The 23,297-nt window shown below is 32.3% G+C and overlaps 1 protein-coding gene across 1 annotated transcript; it reads left to right on the top strand.

The window, feature by feature from the left end:
* Positions 1-15,787: 15,787 nt before the first annotated feature.
* LOC149527897 (uncharacterized) lies at positions 15,788-16,997 on the top strand. Its single transcript, XM_089812053.1, has 2 exons — positions 15,788-16,429; positions 16,542-16,997. Exons 1-2 carry the CDS (start codon positions 15,963-15,965, stop codon positions 16,597-16,599), a joined length of 525 nt encoding a protein of 174 aa, XP_089668179.1. The 5' UTR covers positions 15,788-15,962; the 3' UTR covers positions 16,600-16,997.
* The last annotated feature ends 6,300 nt before the right edge of the window (positions 16,998-23,297 follow it).

Below are 23,297 nucleotides of genomic sequence, written 5' to 3'. Positions count from 1 at the left end.
AAATGAAATGTTGAAAGGAACAAAACCCATAAATCTCCCCAAAATCCAAGACTAAAGGACTAGGTCAACTTGGAAGGACAAGCTACAACCAAGTTGATGTAGTCCATGACTCCAAAAATGATGACTCTAGAAAGCTTGTAAACCATAGGTTCTAGATCTATAATCCTTTTTTCTCCCAACCTACAAATCACCACAAAAAATAAAGGTTTGGGGGTTGGGGTTTGATCAGGGCTTTCCTTGGTCAAGCCCTAGGTTAAGGGATTAACCATAATTGAGAAATTTAAATGTCAATGACTATAAAACAAGATAAATGTTAATATTCACCTTGCTTGAATGTATGTAAATATGTTATGTTATAGATCTTGAGTTCAATATGAAAGATGTAGGATATCTCTATAATTGCAATGAATCTACCATAACCACATCATGAAATTATGGATGTAGATGTGCATGAATGAAGAAGATAATAAATGCTTCAATGTAGATCTCCTCCCTTGATGGCCAACTATTGTGATGTGGAGCCTAATCAGACTCAGAGGTTTATTTGACACAATTTCCCTCTAGATTATTTCTACGAGGATTTGGGCAAGATGGGGTCAAGGGGAATCACCCGTATGAGGTCCTGGGGTAGTGCCCTAGGTGCACTCCTTGTCGTAGCATAGGGTGGGGTCGAGGGGTAATGTCCCCGAGGGGTTTTTAGGGGTAGTGCTCTCATAGCCAAAAATGTCATGATATTGTAAAAGGCCTCGATTACTATTTTTCTATTATTCTAACCCTAATCTTGTAAGTGACAAAAAGCTTATATAAAAATGGATTAGGTTTAGGGATTTTCATAATGCATGATGCAAAAATTAGTTCTTGCAAGGGTATTGATTTGTAAGGGATTATGGATTGTAATTAGGTTGTAATCATTGGATAATAATAATATTGGACTTGATGTTGGTGGATGTAGCCTAGGGATTGGGTGAACCACATTAAATTTTGGTGTCTTGTGTTCTCTTATGTGCAATCTATTATTTTCTAATATTGGTTATATTTGCATGTAAATATTATTTATGTCTAAGGTTAATCCTAACACCAATAATAAGCTAGATCTTGAAGAGGAAATGCTCACAAAGAATCCTTTAATGCATGAAAAAAGATCGCTTTCTCTCTTGAATTATTGAACTCCTTGTCTTAAATGCTTGAATACCTTGAGGATGAGATGTCATGAATGAGATGAGATATGGTAATGATGCCCCCAAGTCTCCTTATATATGAGGTTTCAAGCAAGAAAATAACTAAAGATGATTAGGGAGTATAATTAACTAATAGGAAAACTCGAAGACTAATTGGCTAGGAGAGGGTAGAAAAATAACAAACTGATATGGTAAAAAGGGTAGCAAGATAATACCTAAAAGACCATTCTAGAAAGAGAGAGATGACAAATAAGAGTGACATGGAAGAGGATAAGAGAAAAAGATACATTGAGCACATGAGTAGTGCCCCCCCACCCACCTAATTTAAGATATGTCCTGGGATATTAGGTTCTTATGCATTATGAGTATGGTAGGAGGTTGGATAATACTTTACATCATGTGTTTTCAAATACAATTCCTATGATAGGTTTCATATTCTTTCAAATAAGGATTATATATTTATACGAATCTCTAACCCACTAACCCATCTAACACCTATATTATTATTGATATGATATTACTACAATGTTATTTGTAGAATTTCATGTTGCTTGGTTGGTGATGTAGGTGTGTGCAAGAATAGGTACTATAAGGCTCTATATTATCAATTGATTTAGAGATGAAACCATGATCCAACTAGGTACCTTGAATGTAGAAGTTTTGTTAGGGCAGTCAACTACCTAGTTTGGGAACTTGGGGACTTTTATTCTCATATGGTTTAATGATATTTTACTTATACCTTTAATGTAATTTTAGCCTCATTATATATTATATAGGTTTAACTACCCGTCTATATGGGTGCACACATATATGCACAATTAAATATGTATGTGTGTGTGTGTGTGGAGATATGCATACACATATATGATTGTTTGTTAGATCTTCTTTCTTGCATGATTATATTGCAACCTCTTAATAACTAAAAGTGGAAGAGTAATTAAAGAAGATAAAACTAAAGGAATTAAAATGCTTAATAGGTTTGAGCTCTGAACCATCCACCTGTCTATTTCTTCCTCCACCAACTTACCCATACAACTCTTCATGAAACATTAAATAGGAAATGGATTGTAACCCTTATCTTAGTAAAAACTTAGATATTACAAAAGGTTGTAAGAATTGAACCCTTGACCTCTTGAGGGAAGATTAGAAAAACTTAACCATTGTGTCATATAAGTACTTTGAATAAGGATCTTGATACAACATAGATAGCCTAGTAGTTAATCTAAAGGTTTAATAAAACCAAAAATAATTATTAATTAAAAGTGGTTTTATTTAATCAAACCTTGAGAGGGCATCATCTACAACAAACACAACCTTTCGAAAATGACATTTCCTTCCTATAAATAAGGGGAAATATAAAAAGAAAATAAAGGGAATTATGAAGGAAAAAACTATAGTCAAATGTACATTTTTGAAGATCATTACCTATACAAACTCAGAGGAAACCAAGACTAAGGATGAGAAGGATACAAACTTTCATCTTTCACAAACTCAAGCCCGATTCTTTTTTAGCTTAGGAAAACAAGTAGGTCTTAATACTACATTTAATTTCATGCAATAACTTAGGATGAGAAAGATCAAATCAAATAGATAATGAAAATATATATAGATATATATCTATATTTGTTGTGATTGCATTGTGTGTGACTGTATCCCATGATTACCTATGGTGGAGTCATTGCATGGGAGTTATGTTTAATGGAGATGCTAGGAATTTAATTCCTTTAATAGGAATGACTATAAGGGTTTTAACTTGGGATCTCATCCCAAGGGATACTGGAAAACCCTCTTCCATCACAATAGGTCTCAGAATTCAATTCATAGCCTTCTTTATGTATTTTTTGAGTTCTTTGGAATGAATGCATATGAAGACTACACATATGTGCAATTATACTAAGCATATGTGCAACCCTGCATTTAACCCATTTTGTCCACCTATTAGTACAAAAGAACCTCTACCTAATAAATGCACAATTATATTAAACAAATGTCAAATATATTGAACAAATGCATGATACTTTTGTTGGAATGTTTGTCATTGTGCCAAAAACTCGAGCTATTAACGAACGTCACAAACACTAGACTTGCCTGCATTCATGAGAGGAAATTAAGACATGTCATGAATCCCAAAGGAGGTGTTGACCACCAAGTCAACAATCTCCCCCTTAGTACCAACTGAGGATTCTGTACTGAAAGAATGAAGGAGACCTCCCAAGACTTGAACTCATGATCCAAGGCTCCGATACCAATTGTTGGTATGTTTGTCATTGTGCCAAAAGCTTGAGCTATCAATGAATGTCACAAACACTAGACTTACTTAGATCCATGCGAGGCAATTAAGCCATGTCATGAATCCCAAAGAAGGTGTTGACCACCAAGTCAACAACTTCTTGACATATGTACATTTATATTAAAAAATGCACAATTCTTCTTGCTGTATGCATTAGTATTGAATACATGTGCAATTATATTGAACAGATGCACATTGACATTGAACAAATGTGTGGTTATAAGAAAGATAAGCACAATTTTACCATTTTGATATCCTACAATCAATTTTCCTACTTGGTTGAGATGCCTTGACATGTGTGACTTTTCATGGATTTATTTTGGTTTTGGAGCAGGGTAGGAAACCCTAGGTGAGTAGTTGATCATAGGTGTTGCGGCCCAAAATTGGTTGTTGGAGGATCCTATGCCTAGAGACTAGTGCCCTGCATAGGATGGCTCTATACGTGAGTTGGATAATAAATGATAATATAATAAAATCAATGGGTTGGGCATGGGTTCACACATTAATAAAGATTAAGTTTGAGTATTATTCAAGTACTTGGAGAGGGGAAAATCCATGGAGAATATGGTCTCTGACTCAAGGGAAGGATCCCAACATTACTAGGCCATGCATATACTATTGAAGTATGTAGGGAAAGGACATTCTGTATAGCAGGATAGTCCTTGGCTCAGGGGAATGATCCCAACATTGTGGAAATTTAGGATGACACTCACCTAGATGTGGTTGAATCCCCTGCTCTACTTATTTCTTTGGTTGTCCTTTTTCTTTGTGATTTCATTTTAGGCTTTATGCTTTTGTGTGACTTGATGTTACCCTTGTACTTGATTTTGGGTATAAGACCTAGACTATCTCAAAGCCTACGTGGATCAAGGTTTTGTTTCCTAGCTTGGGGGAGTGGTTCCTTATGGTTCCACGTGGTTGGGTGGAAAAATAAGAGGCTTTTCCTTGGCTTGCATTGGAGTTCTTTCTTGGAGATATACTTGGATAATGCTTAAAGATGCTTAAGGATGCTCATGTTACTTGCATGAATATAAATGATGTAATTTGATGAATCATAAAAGGGGGAATTTTAGATTGATACATTTTAAGGAAAGGATGTGTATAAGGGTTGGGTAAATAAGAAAGGGGTTGGTTCTTGAAAAGTAAATGTATGAAAATTGTATCTCTTTTATAAAATTTATCTTGGTATATATGTATGATGGTGATTACTTATGTTATCTACTTACTTTATGTAAATCATGATGTATAGTTGTTTTTCTTGATTATCCTCATTGTAAGATCATATTAGTCAATTATGATGATGCTATGGCATTTGTATTTTATACTTAAGAACTATATAAACTTCATGACAATAACACTAATGCATGGAATAACTTAAGTAGTAAAGAATTAATGTTAAGGGAACTAGAATAAGAATTTACATCTATGATTAATGAGTTAGTAGGGAAAGAATGTTTAAAATAAAAAATTTACTCATCAAACTTATCAACTTTCACCTATTCTTTTGGGTTCCCTTTGGAGGGGCATTACAATAGGTCCATCAATGGAGAGGAAGTATGGAAAATGGTATTAAAAGGTCTTAAAATGAAAGTGTGCCCATTTTAAGATGGTACAATGAAAAGTTTGTGATGAAGATGAAACCTCCAACTACTAGACTATCATAGATAACTTGTGATGAAGATATCACCTCCAACTACTGGACTGCCATGGAAAACTTGTGATGAAGATGACACCTCCAACTACTAGAATTTCATGGAAATTTTTTTCTCTCTTTTTTAAAATAGAGAAAGAGAGAGAGAGAGAGAGAGAGAGAGAGAGAGAGAGAGAGAGAGAGAGAGAGAGAGAGAGAGAGAGAGAGAGAGAGAGAGAGAGAGAGAACCTCCACAATTATATCCATACATTCACCATAACACTTATCAACATGTTTCATTATTTCAAGATCTACATTAAATTGACTATAAACATGTTGAACATCATTGTTTCTTTCATCTCGGCAAGAGCTTGAATAATTTGTCTACCCATTTGAGAATATTATTGATATAGGTTTCCTTGTTTGTCATGTTAATGCACCCTTGGCTCAATTTTAGACCCTTCTTCCCCCTATTCTTGACAGACACACAAAACCCATCACTTAATTTTCCTACATGATAAAAATCAAAGAGAAAGTTGAGTAAAAGAAATTGGTGCACCTCAAAGCCTTCACAGGAAGTATTTTTCATTTTTTTAGAAGAAGATTTATCTTGTAGTTCAACCAAAAGAATCTCTCTACTATATCTCAGCCTTACATTGTATTGTTGCATTGCAATTAGGTATTCCATGTAAGGGCCACAATTTGGATGAACAACAAATTGAATGATTCCAAGATCCATAGTCCAAGTTCCAAAAGCTAAACTTTCCTTGATAGAATTGGCATTTGGATGTTTGTATAAAATCCATTGGGCATTGTCCCTCCACAACACTTTTTTGTATTAAGAAACTTCCCCATAGACATGCTTATCCTATCTTCTAGATGTCAAGGCTTGCACAAAATAGGGGCATTATCTATATTTTATCAAGTACTTATTTCATGTTTCTACATTTTACTTTGATGTATATATTAAGTATTTAAATTAAGTTATTTCCTTCGCTCAATTTCAAACCCTTCTTCCTCTGATTCTTGACATACAGACAAAAAACCATCACTAAATTTTCCTACATGATAAAAAAAAATAGAGAAAGTTGATTAAAATGAATCCACGTACCTCAGATCTTTCACAAGAATTCTCTATCATCTCTTTAGAAGATGATTTATCTTCTAGTTTAACCACAGGAATCTATCGCCTATATCCTAACCTTGCATCATATTATTGCATTGCAATTAGGTCTTCCCTATAAGGGTCACCATTTGGATGAACAAAAAAATGAATGATTCCAAGATCCATTGTCTGAGTTCTAGAAGCTAAAATTTCTTTGATAGAATTGAAATTTGAATCTTTGTATAAAACCTATTATGAATTGTCCATCTACTGCACTCGTTTTGTGGTGGAATTTGGATTATCTTTGGTAATACACATATTTTCCTTATAGCATCTTTTCTAATTACTCTCACAATATTCTAAATAAATTGATGGAGAAATTAAAAAATGTGATGGTTCTAATATGTCATATGAATGGCTCATTCAAAGTATGGAACTAAAGATTTAGAATTTTTTTTATAGTGATCTACTTGATCCAATCAATTATTTGATGAAATTAATCCATTTTTCGTTTGTTACTTCATTAATTGAGCCTAATTAGACCTATAAGGCCTCTGAACAATTGACTATACTTTTACATAGACACAACACAATTTTCTTATGTCTAGTATAGTCATACTAGACATAATGTGATCATGTTGTCTAGTATATATATATAGTCATAGTAGACATAACGTGATCACATCATGTCTAGTACAGTCATACTAGACATAATGTGATCATGTTATGTTGAGTATGATAGTTAAGCCATATGGAGCATAACGTGATCACATTTTGTTAAAAAAGAGCACGATCACATTTAGGCTTGGTAGTAGGCTTGTAAAAATACCAAAAGGCTTGGGTTGATGTTTTGCCTTCATTTTTCATTGCTTTAGATATTTTTTCATCTTCTAAGATCAATTTTCGTCTTTGACTTCATCAAGTTTGCAAATGGGGAAGTGGGCATCTCTAAAATTATCACCATAATCTCACACATTTTCTTACCTTTCTAATCATATAATTAAAAAAAAAAAAAATTGGACAAGATTGGCATTGTGAAGTTAAATTTTCTATATTAGCGTCCTAAAAATTCTCTCAGACATATGTCTATCATTGTTTTAATAAATTTTTATCTACTTAACTAAATAGAAAATTAATTGTATATTATTGTTCTACACTTTATTCTATACACATTTTTTTCAAAAAGTCTTAATTTTAGATTATTTTATTGCAAGTTATGCCCAACACACAAAGTGATACCAGAATTTTAGGATGGAGTCACTTCAAAAAATCATAGAAGATAAACTATTTGTGAAAAAATTATTAAAAAATACATAACTTATATATATATATATATCACTCTTACCTATCATCTTACCAAAGGGTTTTTCAAAATCCTAAATTTAACTTTATGTTTTTTTGAGCGCACAAAAACAACTATGTTATGTTTTTCAACAAAAAATAGGAACATTTATTCGTGTGCACAAGGTTTGACTCTCATAATCGTATCTATTTAAAAAAAAAACTTAGTAGTTTAGAAACTAGATTCAAAGTACTGTGATTTTTTGTATTTTATACACTTTCTTACTTTGATTCCATGACCCTCAAATGGGTCTTTCAAGATCAAGTTTACCTAATTTTAGAAAAAATGTGTCCACTTATACCTCCCATTTTGCACACCCCCCTGCAAGATGGGGTCAAGGAGACTTTCACCTTATAGGGTCTATGGGAAATACCCTGTAAAGCCAATAATGATTCTATAATTGGATGTTAGGAGTTATTTTATATTGTTGAACATATTCTAATCCTATATTCGTTAGGGTTAAGGATTTTCATATGAGAATTTGGTATATTCTTGTAGTGGTATTGAGTTATAAGGGACTACACATTATAATCATGTTGATTTATTGTATAATAATGTTAGACTCTTTGTTTGGTCGATGCATCTTAAGATTGGTTAAGCCACATTAAATATTTGTGTCTTCTTATCATATTAACTACATGTTTTATTCCTCTACATCATTAGTTAAATTTTCACACAATTGCTAGATATATTTATTTTTAAACCCTAACACATCTTTCCCTATGACCTTAAGCTCTCATTTAGACTAGGATGGGTTAAAGGATGTCGACATGAATAAATAATTCCTTTCCTTATGAAAAGTTGCCAATTTTGTATAAGACCTTACCTAGTGGTTGGGGTCCAAATAGTGAACCATATAGTCCATCTCTAGTTAACCTTATGTTTCCCTCTAGTATCCCATGAGTAACCCACATACCTTGTTAGTTAACTTGGACCTCTCTTAATGTCACAGTAGATTTTTATAATAGTGCTTGTGTCATTTGTACTCCTGCTTCTCTGAATTGTGTTTTATAGTATTAGATATAAGTATAGAACTACAAAGTCTTTATGTATGGCGCAGGCAAGGCCATCATAGATGATCCCCTAAGATTTTAGGTAAACTTGTCCGTTGGGACTTCTTCTATTGTTGACTATAATTTTTTATTGATAGGTAAGAATAAATGATTACTTTATAATTATGTAGTATTTTGGTAACCTCTTGTGATGCTATTGATTAGTGCAACATATCACTTACTCCAAAATTTATGTCATAGTGGTTATCACTACGAAAAAATATCAACATGTTCATTTCCTAACATAACCACTACACTTACAAGAGGCAATTAGTCCCTTCTTAGAAATGTCAAGGAAAACACTGAATATTTTTCCAATAATCTCCCCCTCATTGTTACCCAAGGGGACCCAAAGTTGTGATCAAGCTCTAATACCACTTGTTACAAGTGTGGTTGCCATTGCATCAAAAGATTGACCTATCAATTCTTGATACAACCACTAGACTTACAAAGTCCATAGGACACAATTAGTCCCTTGTTGCAAATCCCAAGGGGGTCATTGAACATTTTTCCAACAATCCTCATAGTGAAGAATATGATAATTATTCTTGTTCACTTCAAATTTAATTACATCTTATGTTATATAATTAGAAAAAATGAAGGCTATGGCCTAAGGTATCAGTCTCTTGTATCTTATCAATGATATTATATTTGTGCACATTTAATTTTAATCAAGATGTGTTGTAAGTAATGATATAAGGGAACGAAGGAGAACTTTTTAATAAAGTCTTACACTTATCACTCATTACATGTATTCGATATCTTCATCTCTTCATATGATTGGTTTGAGAATAATTTCTCTTGGTTTAAAAATGTTAAATGCTTGGACTTACGCTGATGGTTCCTTGATAGGGCATTCTAGACCAGTTTGATGGGAGTATCTATTTTATATATCTTTAGTTCTTCTCTCAAAGATAAACATTGTGTGTTACCAAAGGGTTCTAGGAGGCCATGAATATGAAAAAATAAATCTATGCTTAGTTGATCACAATGACATTCAATATCTTAACAATCTATGTAGATATTATATATAGGGATAGAATGATATTTTATATGTTTCATAAATAATGGTAGAGAGAATTGGAAGAGAATAATCAAGGCTTGTGAGGGACCAATTGGTTGTCTATTTCATGTGGAAATTATTCTAACTCCTTTCCCCATGTTTATCAATAAATGTCTTGCTTCAATCTTGTATTAATAGAATTGTTTTGGCTTTATGAAATTTTTTCTCTTTAGTAGAATTTAACATTATGATATATTTATATCATTTTTGTTAACCAAAATTATGAACAACTCACATTACTCAATTGATTGTAGGTTCATATAGTAATGTGTTGAATTTGAAAACTTTCAAGTCTAAGCTTTAATTATCTTTATTTCGATCCATCTAATATAAAAAATGTTGTCCATTTTGAGACCTATAACTAACCATACGTTAATACTAAATATTTGTTCAAAGTAATAAAAGCACACTTTCATCAACTATCAAAACTATTACATAATTTAACCAGTAAACGAAAAAAATCAAAAGAAGGAGAATAACATTATGCACCATTTACTTCACATAACTACAATATAACACATAGTCATAGAAAAGGCAAATTGATATTGGTGATGCCATCAAAAGTATTAAGCCAAAAATTCTTACATTGAATTGTAAAATAATAAAATATGACAACTTATAAGTGAATTGTTAAAGATAACACATTTGCATGTTATAGGGTTTGTCGTAAAAGAATGATTTTGACAAAAGACACGTAGGAATATATTATAAGATATATTCTACATTTATAGCTAGGATTATATGATTGCAATTTTAATTTTAAAAGTATATGAAGTGAGGATTACAACATCATTTTTTCTCTTTAAACAATTATAATATCATTAATCTCAAACTATCATTTCTATTGTATGCATTTTTTTTTTAAAGTCAAATTTTCATTATTTTTAATAGATTCTTTTATTGTTTTCATTACTAACAACTTGATCTATAGATTTAATGAATATTAAATTTCTATTAAGAAGAAATAATATTTTCATAATCAATTTTTTGATCTTTTCCATGACTAAAAATTTGATTATGAAAATATTATTTCTTTTTAATAGAAATTTAATGCTCATTAAATCTATAAACCAAGTTATTAGTAATGAAAATAATAAAAGAATTTATAAAAAATAATAAGATTTAAAAAACAAAAGATTTCTACATACAATAGAAATGTTGTATTCATAAAAAGAAAAAATGTCAAAAACAAATTTTTTTTTTTATTTATTTATTTTTTTTCGACTTTCTAGAAGTTCTATTTAATAATCTGAAGAAAAATTAAAATAATTCTTATAAGAAGATGTGTTATAATTTATTAATGTCAACTTATGTAAACACAAAGTTAAAAAATGGAGGCAAATATCAAAAAGAATAATAATGCACAAGTTGACTCTAGAAAAAAGGAATGTGGCATGTGCTTCAATACTTTTCAACCAATTAAGTTATGGTGATGAAGGTTGAATTTTATTTGCACGAGTATCTTAATCCAAGAATTTTATTTGCACGAGTATCTAGCATTCTTTTTGTTGTTGAAGAGACATACTATTGTCTTTTAATTAACCACATTAAACATGGACACTACTACATGTCTAATTAAAAGAATTATATAAATCAAGTTTGTTTGAATTAGGATTATTAGAGTTTTTGGGGGACGAAGATGATGTTATTCAATCAATTAGTTAAGCTTTTATTCAAGCATACCAAAGTTTAGATTTAATTGGTTTCTCTCTATTGAAATTATCTATTTTATTAAAGAAATTATAAAAAATACAATTACATAAGAGGGAGTAGCAGGTCACAAAGAACTTCAAGAAAGAAGATCTACGTTTTGTAAAACTCTATTATGTCTTTTTATTTTTGGCAATTGAATTGGTTATGAGGATTTGAATCTTAATTTTTTTCTATTAGAAGATTAAGATTTGATTTATTTAAAGTGAGAGATGGTTAAAAAAAATCTTTTTGTATCATTACAAACAAGTGATGCAAAGCATCGAAGTTCCTATCAATGATAAATGAAAATGAAAATAAAGAACGATAGGAGATTTGGAGGGTGTTTTTAGCTGTGGTGGAAATAAATATGTTAGATAAATGTATATGGAGTGAGAGATGAGAGAATTATATTTATAGAGATGGTAGAGATCTAATAAAAGTCGAAATTGGAGAGAGAATTAGCATAGTTATTCAAACCATACATTTGTTAAAATTATAATATTTGTTGCATGGACATGTTATGTTATTGTTACCATAGATGTTGTGTAGGTATTTATAACAAAAGACTAGTATATGAATGTATATTTATTTTTGTAATAATGCTTTAAGAGCCAACTTTAATGAGATGATGTGGACTAATTTGTAAAATTCTTTAAATGCTAGAATGACATGTTGTAAATTCCAAAAATCACTACATAAGAAAGCTTAAATTTTGCAATGCTAGATAAATGTGAAATAATCTTGACCCATATTTGACTAATCATATCCCATCCAAATCAACTTATTAACTTATGATTTTCCATCAAAATGCCCCCTATAAGAACATGCATGAGCTTGTGTAAGGGTAAAAAAAGATCTCAATTTTGTTAGAAAATAAGATAAATAAAATTGAGGACTATAAAGATAATAGTTTTTCTTAAATTTATTTTTAATATAATATTTTAATTAATTTATAATTATATAAATATATTGAAATTGAAATTATTTCCCTTTATATTATTTTTAAGTGTTACAATTTTGGATTTTATTATAAGTTGAAGGATTTTTAAAAAATTGAATAAAAAGTGTTATATATATAGATATATAATGACAAATTATGAGAATAAACACACGCCAAGTTAAATTAATTTAGATAATTGAAAGAAAATATCTTAAATAATAATTATTTGCACTCATCTTTATATTTTGATTTACTCTTTTCGATTTTCTCTATATTATTATTTTTATAGAATAACATATCACACCCAATTGGTGACTTGTACTACCATTTGTCATGCGTATTTTAAAATACAACCAATATAAAACTTAAAGTTCAACTTGACTTCTTATGCATATCTGATTTGACCCTAAATTGAGAGTCTTAACTAAAATAGAAAACAAAGTCCAACCAAAATTGAAGCTTTCAATAATTTTTTTTGTGGCATATTCTAGGTCAACAATTTAAAAAAATGCCCATATCTATTAAACACCTTAACACTCTAATTACTTCTCTTAGCTTATGTCATGCAATCACCACAAAAGATGTAGCCCATACCGTGGAGTTTGCGTTTTGCAATAGCCAATTGTATTTACTTTCATTAAATTTGTTATGTGAATTGCATTTCAGTTTTAGTCATCCATGTAGCATGACTAGATGGGGCTAATCTTAAACATCACACACTGTAGATGTCTAACGCTTTTGTCTCCCACTCAGACAACCTTCCATCACGCTCCCTTCCTATTTCACCTTCTTTACACTTTATTAGGTAGGCCTAGTCATGGGCGCATCCCAACAATTAGCATTAATTCCCTCCTCCTTAGTTACATTGATTTCTACTTGATTCTTATAAAGTTCTCTTACTAAATACACACAAAAAGGTGAAACTATGAAAACATCCCCGTTTACCCTTTTTTCATTATTTCTTTGGAGATGGATTCATAGAAAAGTTTTTGCATTTTTTGAAACTTTATACCTTTCTTTAGTAAATTTGGAGAAGCATTACTTTTAACATGGAATGCATATTTTGAAATACATTATCCTTATTATTTCTTTCTTTCTTGATAAATGAATAGTTTTTCCTTTATAAGAATGATTCGAAGACATGCATATATCAAGATTTATGTGCTTATTTATTGTAGGATATGAAAAACGAGATTCATTGAAGGTGTTGTAACTTTATAATTTGTAGTATGATAGGGTGCATAAGTAGCTACTTAGGTCTTTTTGACATTTTCTCCTAGCTATGTAATGAAGTTAAGGTAGCAAAAAAACCTCCTTAACTAATCTTGAGAGGAGAGTTTCACAATTTTTTAAGATCCTTACAATATATACATAGATTAAATTGAAATAGTCTTGAATTGCATCCATACCACAATATAATGATTTGTATTGCAAGAACAGTTTGAGAAGAAAAACCCTACACTTTAAAGACACCCAATATATTAATTTGTTATCAACAAGATTTCAATATACTTGAAGAATAAGCTTGTCACAAAAGCATCAAATTTGGAGGCAACTCAACAAATATCAAATTCTCACAATACACCACATTACCTAGTTGTAATATAATGCCCTCATAAAATAGGGTTTCCTTACGGGCAGGCAAGGCCAACATAATCTTTGTTGTTACATCTAAAGGTCCTTAATGATGTCCAAAATTTAAATAGTTATGTATATTATTTCCACCAAACCCTCATCATTAAAGGCACTCACCCTTAGAACCTATAAGGGAGTACCCCTCCTTGCAACACCATGTGCTCATATATATTAACCAATTGCGATTTTTGAGGTTGAGATACCATCTTTTCCAACTTGTTGGTCTTCTAATCTTAAAACTTAGAGCTTGCATAAATGATTCATATGATCTTTGAACTCACATGGTAACTCCTTATCACAAATATTCAAATTTAGTACTAGTTGATAATGATCACTATCAATTTTTACTACTTTTTCTACATGAATAAATTAAAACATTAATTTGAAAAAAAAAACTACTTACACTGCTCTCTACAAGGTCTACTTAGTAACACATTGAATTTATTTGAAGATGGAATCAAAAGTAGTTCTTTAGGACCAACTTTGAAATTGGAAATAATTTTAGTTAAGTTTTAAAGCAAAATTCTATTGCATCTCAAACTAATAGTGATATAGAATGGTTCTAGTGATATGTAATGAACCATAATATGAGGTCCCTTCATCAAAAATTGTAATTGGTGAAGTAGTATAACAAGAATATATTTCTTTCTAGTGTGTCATACTCACAAAAGTATCTCCATGTGGTTGTGTATGGAAGTATACTTAACAATCTCCTTGGGAGTCTTTGCATATGACTGCATGTGTCAGAGTAAAAACCTTATGTTCGTGAGATGCTTTAATGTTATTAACATTGGTTGGAAAGGCAATATCTTAAATATTCAAATTCCGATTAGGCGAGCATCTAGATTGTCTCCATTACTAACATATTTAACATGATTTATGTTAGTAGAAATTGAATTTTACACCTTATATTTTAGAATTATGAGTACTTGTGTATTATGTACATTAACTCTATGAAAACTACAAAATACATTCTCAGGATAGTTTATAGATTACCCTATACCTAGAGATGACACACACACACACACACACACACACACAGAGAGAGAGAGAGAGAGAGAGAGAGAGAGAGAGAGTAATTTGATTATAGCTTAGAAGACTTTGAAACATAGTGTTAAAGGGTTCTTATAACTTAACAAACATCCAAGAACATATGATGCCTAAAAGAAGTTACATTGGAAGTATTAATATGCACCTCTAAGACACTACAATTTATTAACATTGTAATGAACATCACGGTAAAAAAAAACATTACTGAGAAATGGTGATTGAATAAGGTTTTTAGTGATATCTAGATTTTTCAATATTATCCACAATGAGAAAAAGACTGCATAACATTCAAGGTTTTGTGTAACTTAAAAAAATCTAAGAAAAGCATGAGGCCTAAAAGAGGGTGCATTGGAAGTATAAGTATTCATCCCTAAGAAGTTGAAGTTTGGTAGTGATATCATAATGAACATCATGATAAAACAAAATCAATGTTTTCACCATTGATTAACTAAGATTTTCATTATCTATGTTTTTTTGGTATTATTCACAATAGGAGAACATATGAAATAAGAACAACACATAAGTAAAATAACTAAATGTAATCAATATAATCAATAACTAAATGTTTGGAGTTCCATCTAGAGTGAGGTAGTGGACATAAATAATTATCAATATAATCATATAGCTTTATTCAACAAATCCATTGTAATCATATACCTTTATTCAATACCCAAAAAAATATCAACTAGTGGAAATAAATAAGTATGTTTAAAGACTATAATCACAGTGAGTGTGAGAAGACAGGGTGTCGTCTTAGGTGGCTTCGAAAAAGAGGGGAAATTTGTTTCCACGCAAAGCGAATCAGAAAGTGATGAATCCATGGCATTCATTGCCCATGATTTGCCAACCTGTAAAATTGCAACTGTCACTGCCTCAGCTGGCCATGTGACCTCCGCGAGAGTCCCCAGAATTATTATTTTCTCCCCGTAAAACAAAGAAGACATAAATAGGCAGCGAAGTGAAAAAAATTCAAAAAAGAGAGGAAATGGGGCTTCGCAGAAGCCTGTACTGCGGGCGGCAGAAGGTGCGCGTTGTGGAGCCCAACGGTCAGATCCGCCATTTCCATTTCCCCATCACAGTGCCCGACCTTCTCCGCCTCTACCCTCACCACTTCCTCCGTCACATCTCAGGTTCGAATCTTGATCCCGACGCGGAGCTCGAAGGAGGGGACACGTACATGCTTTTCCCCCTCCCCAGGCTCTTTCCAGCAAAGGGACCGACTCTTCTTCCCACGGCGAAGCGCCAGCCGGAGTCGAACCCGCGACTTCCCCCTTCAGCGGAAACGCAGAGCCGGAAAAGGAAGACGTGGAGAAGGAGAAGGTATTGGGAGCCGTCGCTCGACATGATTGAGGAGAATGCGATGCTCTTGCAGACGAAGGAAGAGGAGGACAGAATTCACAGGCAGACCGTGAAATACAAGACGCAGAATAGTGCCTTCAGAAAGGAGCCCTGGTAATTCATGTCTCTTTGCCCTGCTTTTGAAACCCTAAAGATTGAAAATTTAGACTTTCTGTTTGCTCCTAGGGTTTATTCTCAATGTTTTCCCACTTTTCGTTTTGCGCAGGCTCTTACAGAGGAGGTTGAATGTATCCGCGGGCTTTATATTGAGCCCGATTTTCTGATCTGTGGATGAACTGTTTTACATAAAAATTCGGGGAAGATCCATTGATAATTCTGCAATCTATCAGTCTTATGGCGATGCAGTATTTTGAATTTGATTATGCGCAGGATATTTGCGTCAATACTACGTGATCCAATAATAAAAAATGTGAGAATTTCCCTGCATTCGGGGTTACAGGGTTGCTCTTGATCGAAACATAAAATTACGGCTGTCGAGCGTTACAATTTCAGTTTTAATCGATGGCTTGAGTTTATTAGTCTGTTTTGAGATTGACTCTGGCCCATGGTTGATCTGATTGGACATAGTGGACGAACCTAATAATAATGAGCTAGTGAGATAATATATTTTATGCCAATATAACAATTTTTTGTACAAATAAAGATACCAACAGTTATGTAATCATCTATCTTTACCTTGATAATACATCACCAAGCATTGTGTTGATATGCTATACAATTTGAAGCACATTTAAGAATTAACCTTGAAATCAAAATAAATTGAAATGCAATTAAAATAATGCATTAGAGGTTAGCGCTGGAAAATGGAATGCTTATATCTTCATAAATGTTCTTGATGTCAGAATGCTTATGAAGATGCTTGATGTTGACTTTAGGATAAGAAGATCAAGAATGGCTTGATAAATGATTGTATATATAAATTGCTCATTTTCTTTAAAGCATTGATTGCTTGATCTCTTGCCCTAGGAATTGAACTGTGAAATTGTAGTTGAAATCTTGAAATGAATTACATCTTGTATATGTCAAAATGAGGGAGGATACCTTGTTTATATAACTCTCCCAACCATTTTGGGTTGAAAACTTCAAGAAAGCCAACACGGGTTAAAAATGTCCACTAAAACTAATCAATCATCATGCAATTATGATTTGGGCCCAAACATCAGGGAACAAGGCAACTTGCAAGAAGAAGGCAACCCAAGTCTTTGTGTTCCTTCAAATGAGGTGCAATTTTAGGACCATAAGTTCTATTTGGAGAGGATGTCCAAATTATATGCAAAATTAGGTTAGATCAAGCATATCGGGAATGAAAGGCTAGGAACAAAAAATATGGCCTAACTAAGCAAGAAATTGCATAGGGATGTAATTTATGACAGTACAATATCATGCCATAAAATTTAGATGACATTTTTTTAATCATCTTTTAATATTTTTGATATATTATCAATCTTTATTTGGCATATATCCCTTAATAATGACTACAAGGGGTGATTGGTGTAGTTCAATGACTTATTTGTAATGTGGATTCCAAATAGCTATTTAGAGTTTGGGTTAAAATTTTGGTTGGAAGTACTATTTTTTGATGTAAATTTTCTTTTATTATTATATTTTGTATGAAAAAATTATATATGTTCAACCCTATAAAGTTATAAGATGTTTGATCATTGGAAACCACTTGTGCTCGATCTTTACATGATCTTTACATGAGATATAACAGGCATCTGGAGAAGGATTATTGACATGTGATAGGGATTAATATCCTCGCTCCAAATTCCCCTCAAATTATTTTTCCATCCCAAGTTGTGATGGTCATCATCTAAAATGTTGTTGATTCAATTAAGGAATAAGGTATTATTAAAAATTTGATTGCTAGTTATCTGAGGAAGTAGTTTCTCTAGGGTTTTCATATTGGTGCATCTATTAGGAAATATGATATTTTTAATGGTAAGGCTCTAGTGGATGGCTTAATTTATTTCAAGAATCTAAATTAAAAAGTGGTTATGGCTAGACTTTTTGATGCAATTAAGAATGATCTTATCTCTAGTAATTGCTCAATTTTTGACAATGAATTGGGTTTTCTTGGAGATTAATTGACATATAAACTTATTTTCTCTAGCAAGATAATGTTTTCTGATTTGAATAGGTTGTTGGGTCAAAGACATCTTCCTAGGCCATGTCCAATTGATGGTACATAGTCTTTACGTTTGTCCTCTAAGGGAAGATTTTACAAATAACTCATGATCCCTTTAAGAATGGGTCTAATAACCATATGTTCATCTTCAAGCTTTTAGGCTAATTTAGGTGCTCAATAAGTCTTCGTTATCTTTTGTTGAAGGCAACCATTTTCATTTAGGTAGTATTTTGTTTGAATCTTTATGCCTTATAGCCATCTCAAAAAACTTCTTCGTTTAGTCAAGATTATGTAAGATTTTTACTTTATTAAAATGTACAAGCCTAGGGCCTTTTGCCTTTTATTAAAAAAATGATGTTTGATATTTTTAGATTTTTTAAGAAAAAATAAGCGCAATAGCTAATGTTTGATGTTTTTAGAACTCGTTTAAGAAAGTATATGAATATTATATATAAAGAAGTAAAAAACCTACCTTTAGGATTTGTATTGTTATGTGAAGGACTAAATTGCTCCTTGATATGAATATTGTAGTTTATTTCACTTACGATAAATGCAAAAAGTGGGTTTGACCAAAATAATTTGTTTTTGATGTCCATGGATTCTTGTTGATCAAATTCTAGGTATTAAAAATTTCATGAAAATATATTTTCATATTTATTAGTTCTTGAGAATTTTGTAAAAAAAATTATTGAACAACATTGATAGATTTCAGAGGTTTTATATCTTTTTCAAAGTTTATTTGTTGGAGATAGATTTTTTGGAGTAAAACCTCACACTGTCAGAAAACACATTCACAACAACTAAGTTTCATCTTCAAATAGTGACGATAAAAAAGTAGTAGCTGACGATGTCATTTGGCAACACAACACATATCCACAAGGTTGTTCTCCTTATAGTTCTATGAGAAACCCACAAATGAACCATTTGTCCATATTGTTTATTTCTCTTAACATTGTAGGCCCCAAATTTATCCACATGAAACATCGATGAACGTTTCAATGTGGGTCTATTATTGGGATGCATCTTTACATGTGGCAATAGTAGTAGTTGGGGATATTTGCTTCACCAATTTTCACATGCCTTCAGATTCAGATGCCCACCACTTTCTGAAGAAGAACAACAAAATAATTATGACCTATGTAATGTATCACCACCTTGGTTAGAGATGTTACAAGCTAATGTTGTCATTGAACCAAAAGAACAACCCGTCAATGCCTAATCCAACCACTAGACTTATAAAACATAGGACGTAGCGAGGCCATGTCACAAATCCCAAAGGGGAACATTGGTAATTATTTTGACAATCTCACCCCTTAGCTCAATGTTACTTGAGGAGATTCAAACCTACGATCAAGCTCTGATACTTCTTGTTACTAGTTGGGGTTATCGTTGCACCAAAAGATTAACTTGTCAATGCTTGATACAACCACTAGAATTATAGAACATAGGAGTTTGTTAAGGATTGTCACAAATCTCAAATGGGGACATTGGTGATTATTCCAACAAGAGAGTTATTTGATAGATGTCTAATGTTTAGAGGATGAGCGAGGGATGATAAAGACCTGAAAAATGCAAGAAAATATGGTCGACAAATTGTAAAGGGAGTCTAAGAGTTTGAACTAGGAATTATTACTGAAATTGAGAGGATTTCTCTTTGTAAAACCTTAAGACTTTAATCAAGTTTTGAGATTATCAATACAATCAATTGCATCTTAGGTCATTTGGTCTCTATTGTAAATTACATTACCTTTATGAATATCTTCTATGCAAACTAAAATAATAATACTCTCAAATGGATAGTTTTTTATTAGACTATGCATTATAGTTTTTTATTATACTATGCACTCTTCTTTTTTACTGGTAGCTATTATTGTATGTCTTGTTTTATGTTAGAAATCTACCCTTTAGAGTTAAGTAATTATTTTCTAGTCAGAGGGATCCATTCTATGCCTTGAGACTTCACACTGAAGTAGTTTGTGTTCTTGGTCATAAGTTTGGTGTATCACCTTGGTTTTTGTCAAAACCTCTCCACACTCTTTTCCTCTATATTCAATGAAGATCAAAATTCTAAAATCCTACATGTCATCAAGTGAGGCACAATAAGTGCCCTTCTCCTTGCTCTTTTGGCTTCCTATTGAGGCCACTATCTCCCAAGGATAAATTGGGGAGTTGAAAGATTATTTTTCTAACATGCCCAATAGGACACCTGTCTTAATGACTAAATATATGATACCTCTTTAGCGTTCATATGATTTCAAACATTTTTCTCAAAGTACCAGGTGATAATAAGTTTTTTTTATGGTGCATTGTATCTCTCTAATCCAAAAGGCTTTTGTTCCTTTTGATAGATCATGAAACCCTCTTATCTATAAATCTCTCTAATTAAGAGACTGTACAAAAAATTTCCTTTTTCCTATCCCAACAAGATAAATCTATAAGTTTTTTCTCCCTACCAGTAGTATCAAGATCTCATCCTTTCCTTGAGTGCCTATATAACATCCATCCTTATGGGTAGAGATTGAGAACATCTTTCCCTACCACCCAACACTAAGAGGAGATTAACTATAGAGAAATTCTGTGGAAGCTTTAGGAGGAGTTGAGAGCCAGTAAGGAGAAGCATGCATACTGTCATCGAGATGAAGAAATCAACTCTAGAATTCTTTGGATGATTCAATAGGCCAAGGTCCTGGGATACTGGCATGACTATCTCCTCACTTCACAAGTGGCTGCTAACAATGAACGAACTAGATGGCTAGTTGAAAACCTAGAACCATTCCCATTTGCACACATATTTACTATAGTATGTGGGTAAATAGTAACAGTTTCATAGGGATTGGTAAAAAGAAGGGAACCTAGCTGACAAGTACAAAAGGAAGATATTCAGAAAAAAATGTTTCTAATGATTCACCCTAAACATTCCTAGTAGAAGTGGTTGGTTCATAAAGGAAACCACACTCCAAATTTTTTTAGAGCTTCCTTGTGTAAGAAACCATGGATTGGTGGAGAGGAGCATCATATGCCAAAATGAGGAGACACTAAAGTGAAAATACCTCACAATTTTTTTTGGATGCATCTCCATCACGACTCTATACTTGGAGGAAGATGATGATGATGAGGAGGTGGATTCCATCTTCTTAAGGCAATTTGATGTCATATGTGCATCGGTCACCCTCTACCCTAAATCTTTAGATTTAAATGGTCTTAAGGTGCAACAACATAAAATGACCTTTATAGTGGCAATAGAGTAACCAAAATCAGTTTCTAAGAATAAAATATGAACATAGAGGACACACGTTTCTCTTAATGGGTGTTACATTGAATTCCAAGCTTAGAGCCACAAGTTTTCCCCAATCACACTCAACTTAGAGTGTGAGGATGAATTCAATAGTGAGAAGAAATAGTCTCTTTTTTCACTCCAAGGCAACATCCAAACATGGATGAATTTCTTCTTTCTGACCTCCAATGGAGCGTCCTAACAACATGATGTTGCAAGAGCATCCTGGGTGTAAGGGAAATCTTCCATCACCCACAAATATTTCTATTTCTAGTTTTGCAGTTTTGTATTTTTAATAAGGGCAATTCCTATGTAGAGTTTTTATTTTAGGGAGATTGATAATTTTAGCAAGTTGATATTATGTGATCAGATTATTCTAATCTCATATGTGGAGGTCCATTTTAGACATATCAATCTTCTTGATGAGTTTCATTGTCATATCATATATATTAGTGTAGTTATTGCAAATCTTTGATATGAATTTTGGCTATCCAAACTTCAAGTCCAGTGATGAAGGCCTAAATGGCTCCAAAATGAGGCAAAACCTTGAATAATGGACACTTGTGCAAGTAACCACTATAGTTCACTAGCTAAGGATTCTAGAATTGGGTTATAATATCCCATCGGGTCAATGGTTTTCTAGTTATGGTGTCCAAAAATGGACCCATCCAAAAATGTAATTTGTGAATTTTTTGATGAATAGTTCTTTTCTATTAATAAATAATATACTAAGATGGGTTATAATATCCCATTAGGTCAATGTTTTTCTAGTTATGGTCTCCAAAAGTGGACCCATCCAAAAATGTAATTTGTAATTTTTTTTAATGAATAGTCCTTTTCTATTACTAAATTTTTTATAATTTGTAAATTGTCTTCAGTCAATCCTATGTAATAAAGTGTAATAAAGTGATATAATATGAGGTTGGTATCCTCAAGGGTTACGGATTGGTGTCTAGAACCTTCTCTAATGGTAAAAATTACCTATATAAGGAAGACCCATAGGTTTTCTATGGTAATTCTGGGTGATAGTCACAACTTTATCCTGCAAATTATTGTAAGGTACCATGTGGGTTTGCATATTGTAATTCTATAATTTTGCATTTGCAACAATAATAAAAGGCCCACATTTTGTTCTCTCAATTTTTGTTGTTCTCTATTTTTTATGTGTTGTGTGGTATTAAGGGGATCACCCTTTGTCAAGTGGTATGAAAGCTAAGAATCTGAGTGTGTAAATAGATCACCAGATGGGAGCCAATTTGCACTAGGTTTTTAGTGGAAGCATGAAAATGCCTCCATAATGAGAGCGTGGTGCCAAAGATGTTACACTTGAGGTTCAATCCTTCCAAAGGAAAATACAAGTATTGCAAGAACATATACATAGAGGGATGAATCTCTCCATAAGAGATATGAGTGAGGATGAAAGAGAAGGAGAAGGACAAATTATTTAGGGAGACAAGGAAGTTTTGAACCTAGAAGAAGAAAATCTTTTTAGGGCCATTTTTAGGGTTGGAGAAAGACCTAAATTTGATGTTCCCACATTTTTCAAGAAATCTTGACCC

Source organism: Cupressus sempervirens, unplaced genomic scaffold, assembly GCF_028749045.1.
Source record: "Cupressus sempervirens isolate cs-2001-9-10 unplaced genomic scaffold, ASM2874904v1 CseChr00s100001_01, whole genome shotgun sequence".
Classification (NCBI taxonomy): domain Eukaryota; kingdom Viridiplantae; phylum Streptophyta; class Pinopsida; order Cupressales; family Cupressaceae; genus Cupressus; species Cupressus sempervirens.
Note: the sequence above shows the minus strand (reverse complement) of the source record. Positions and strands in the feature narration are given on the sequence as shown.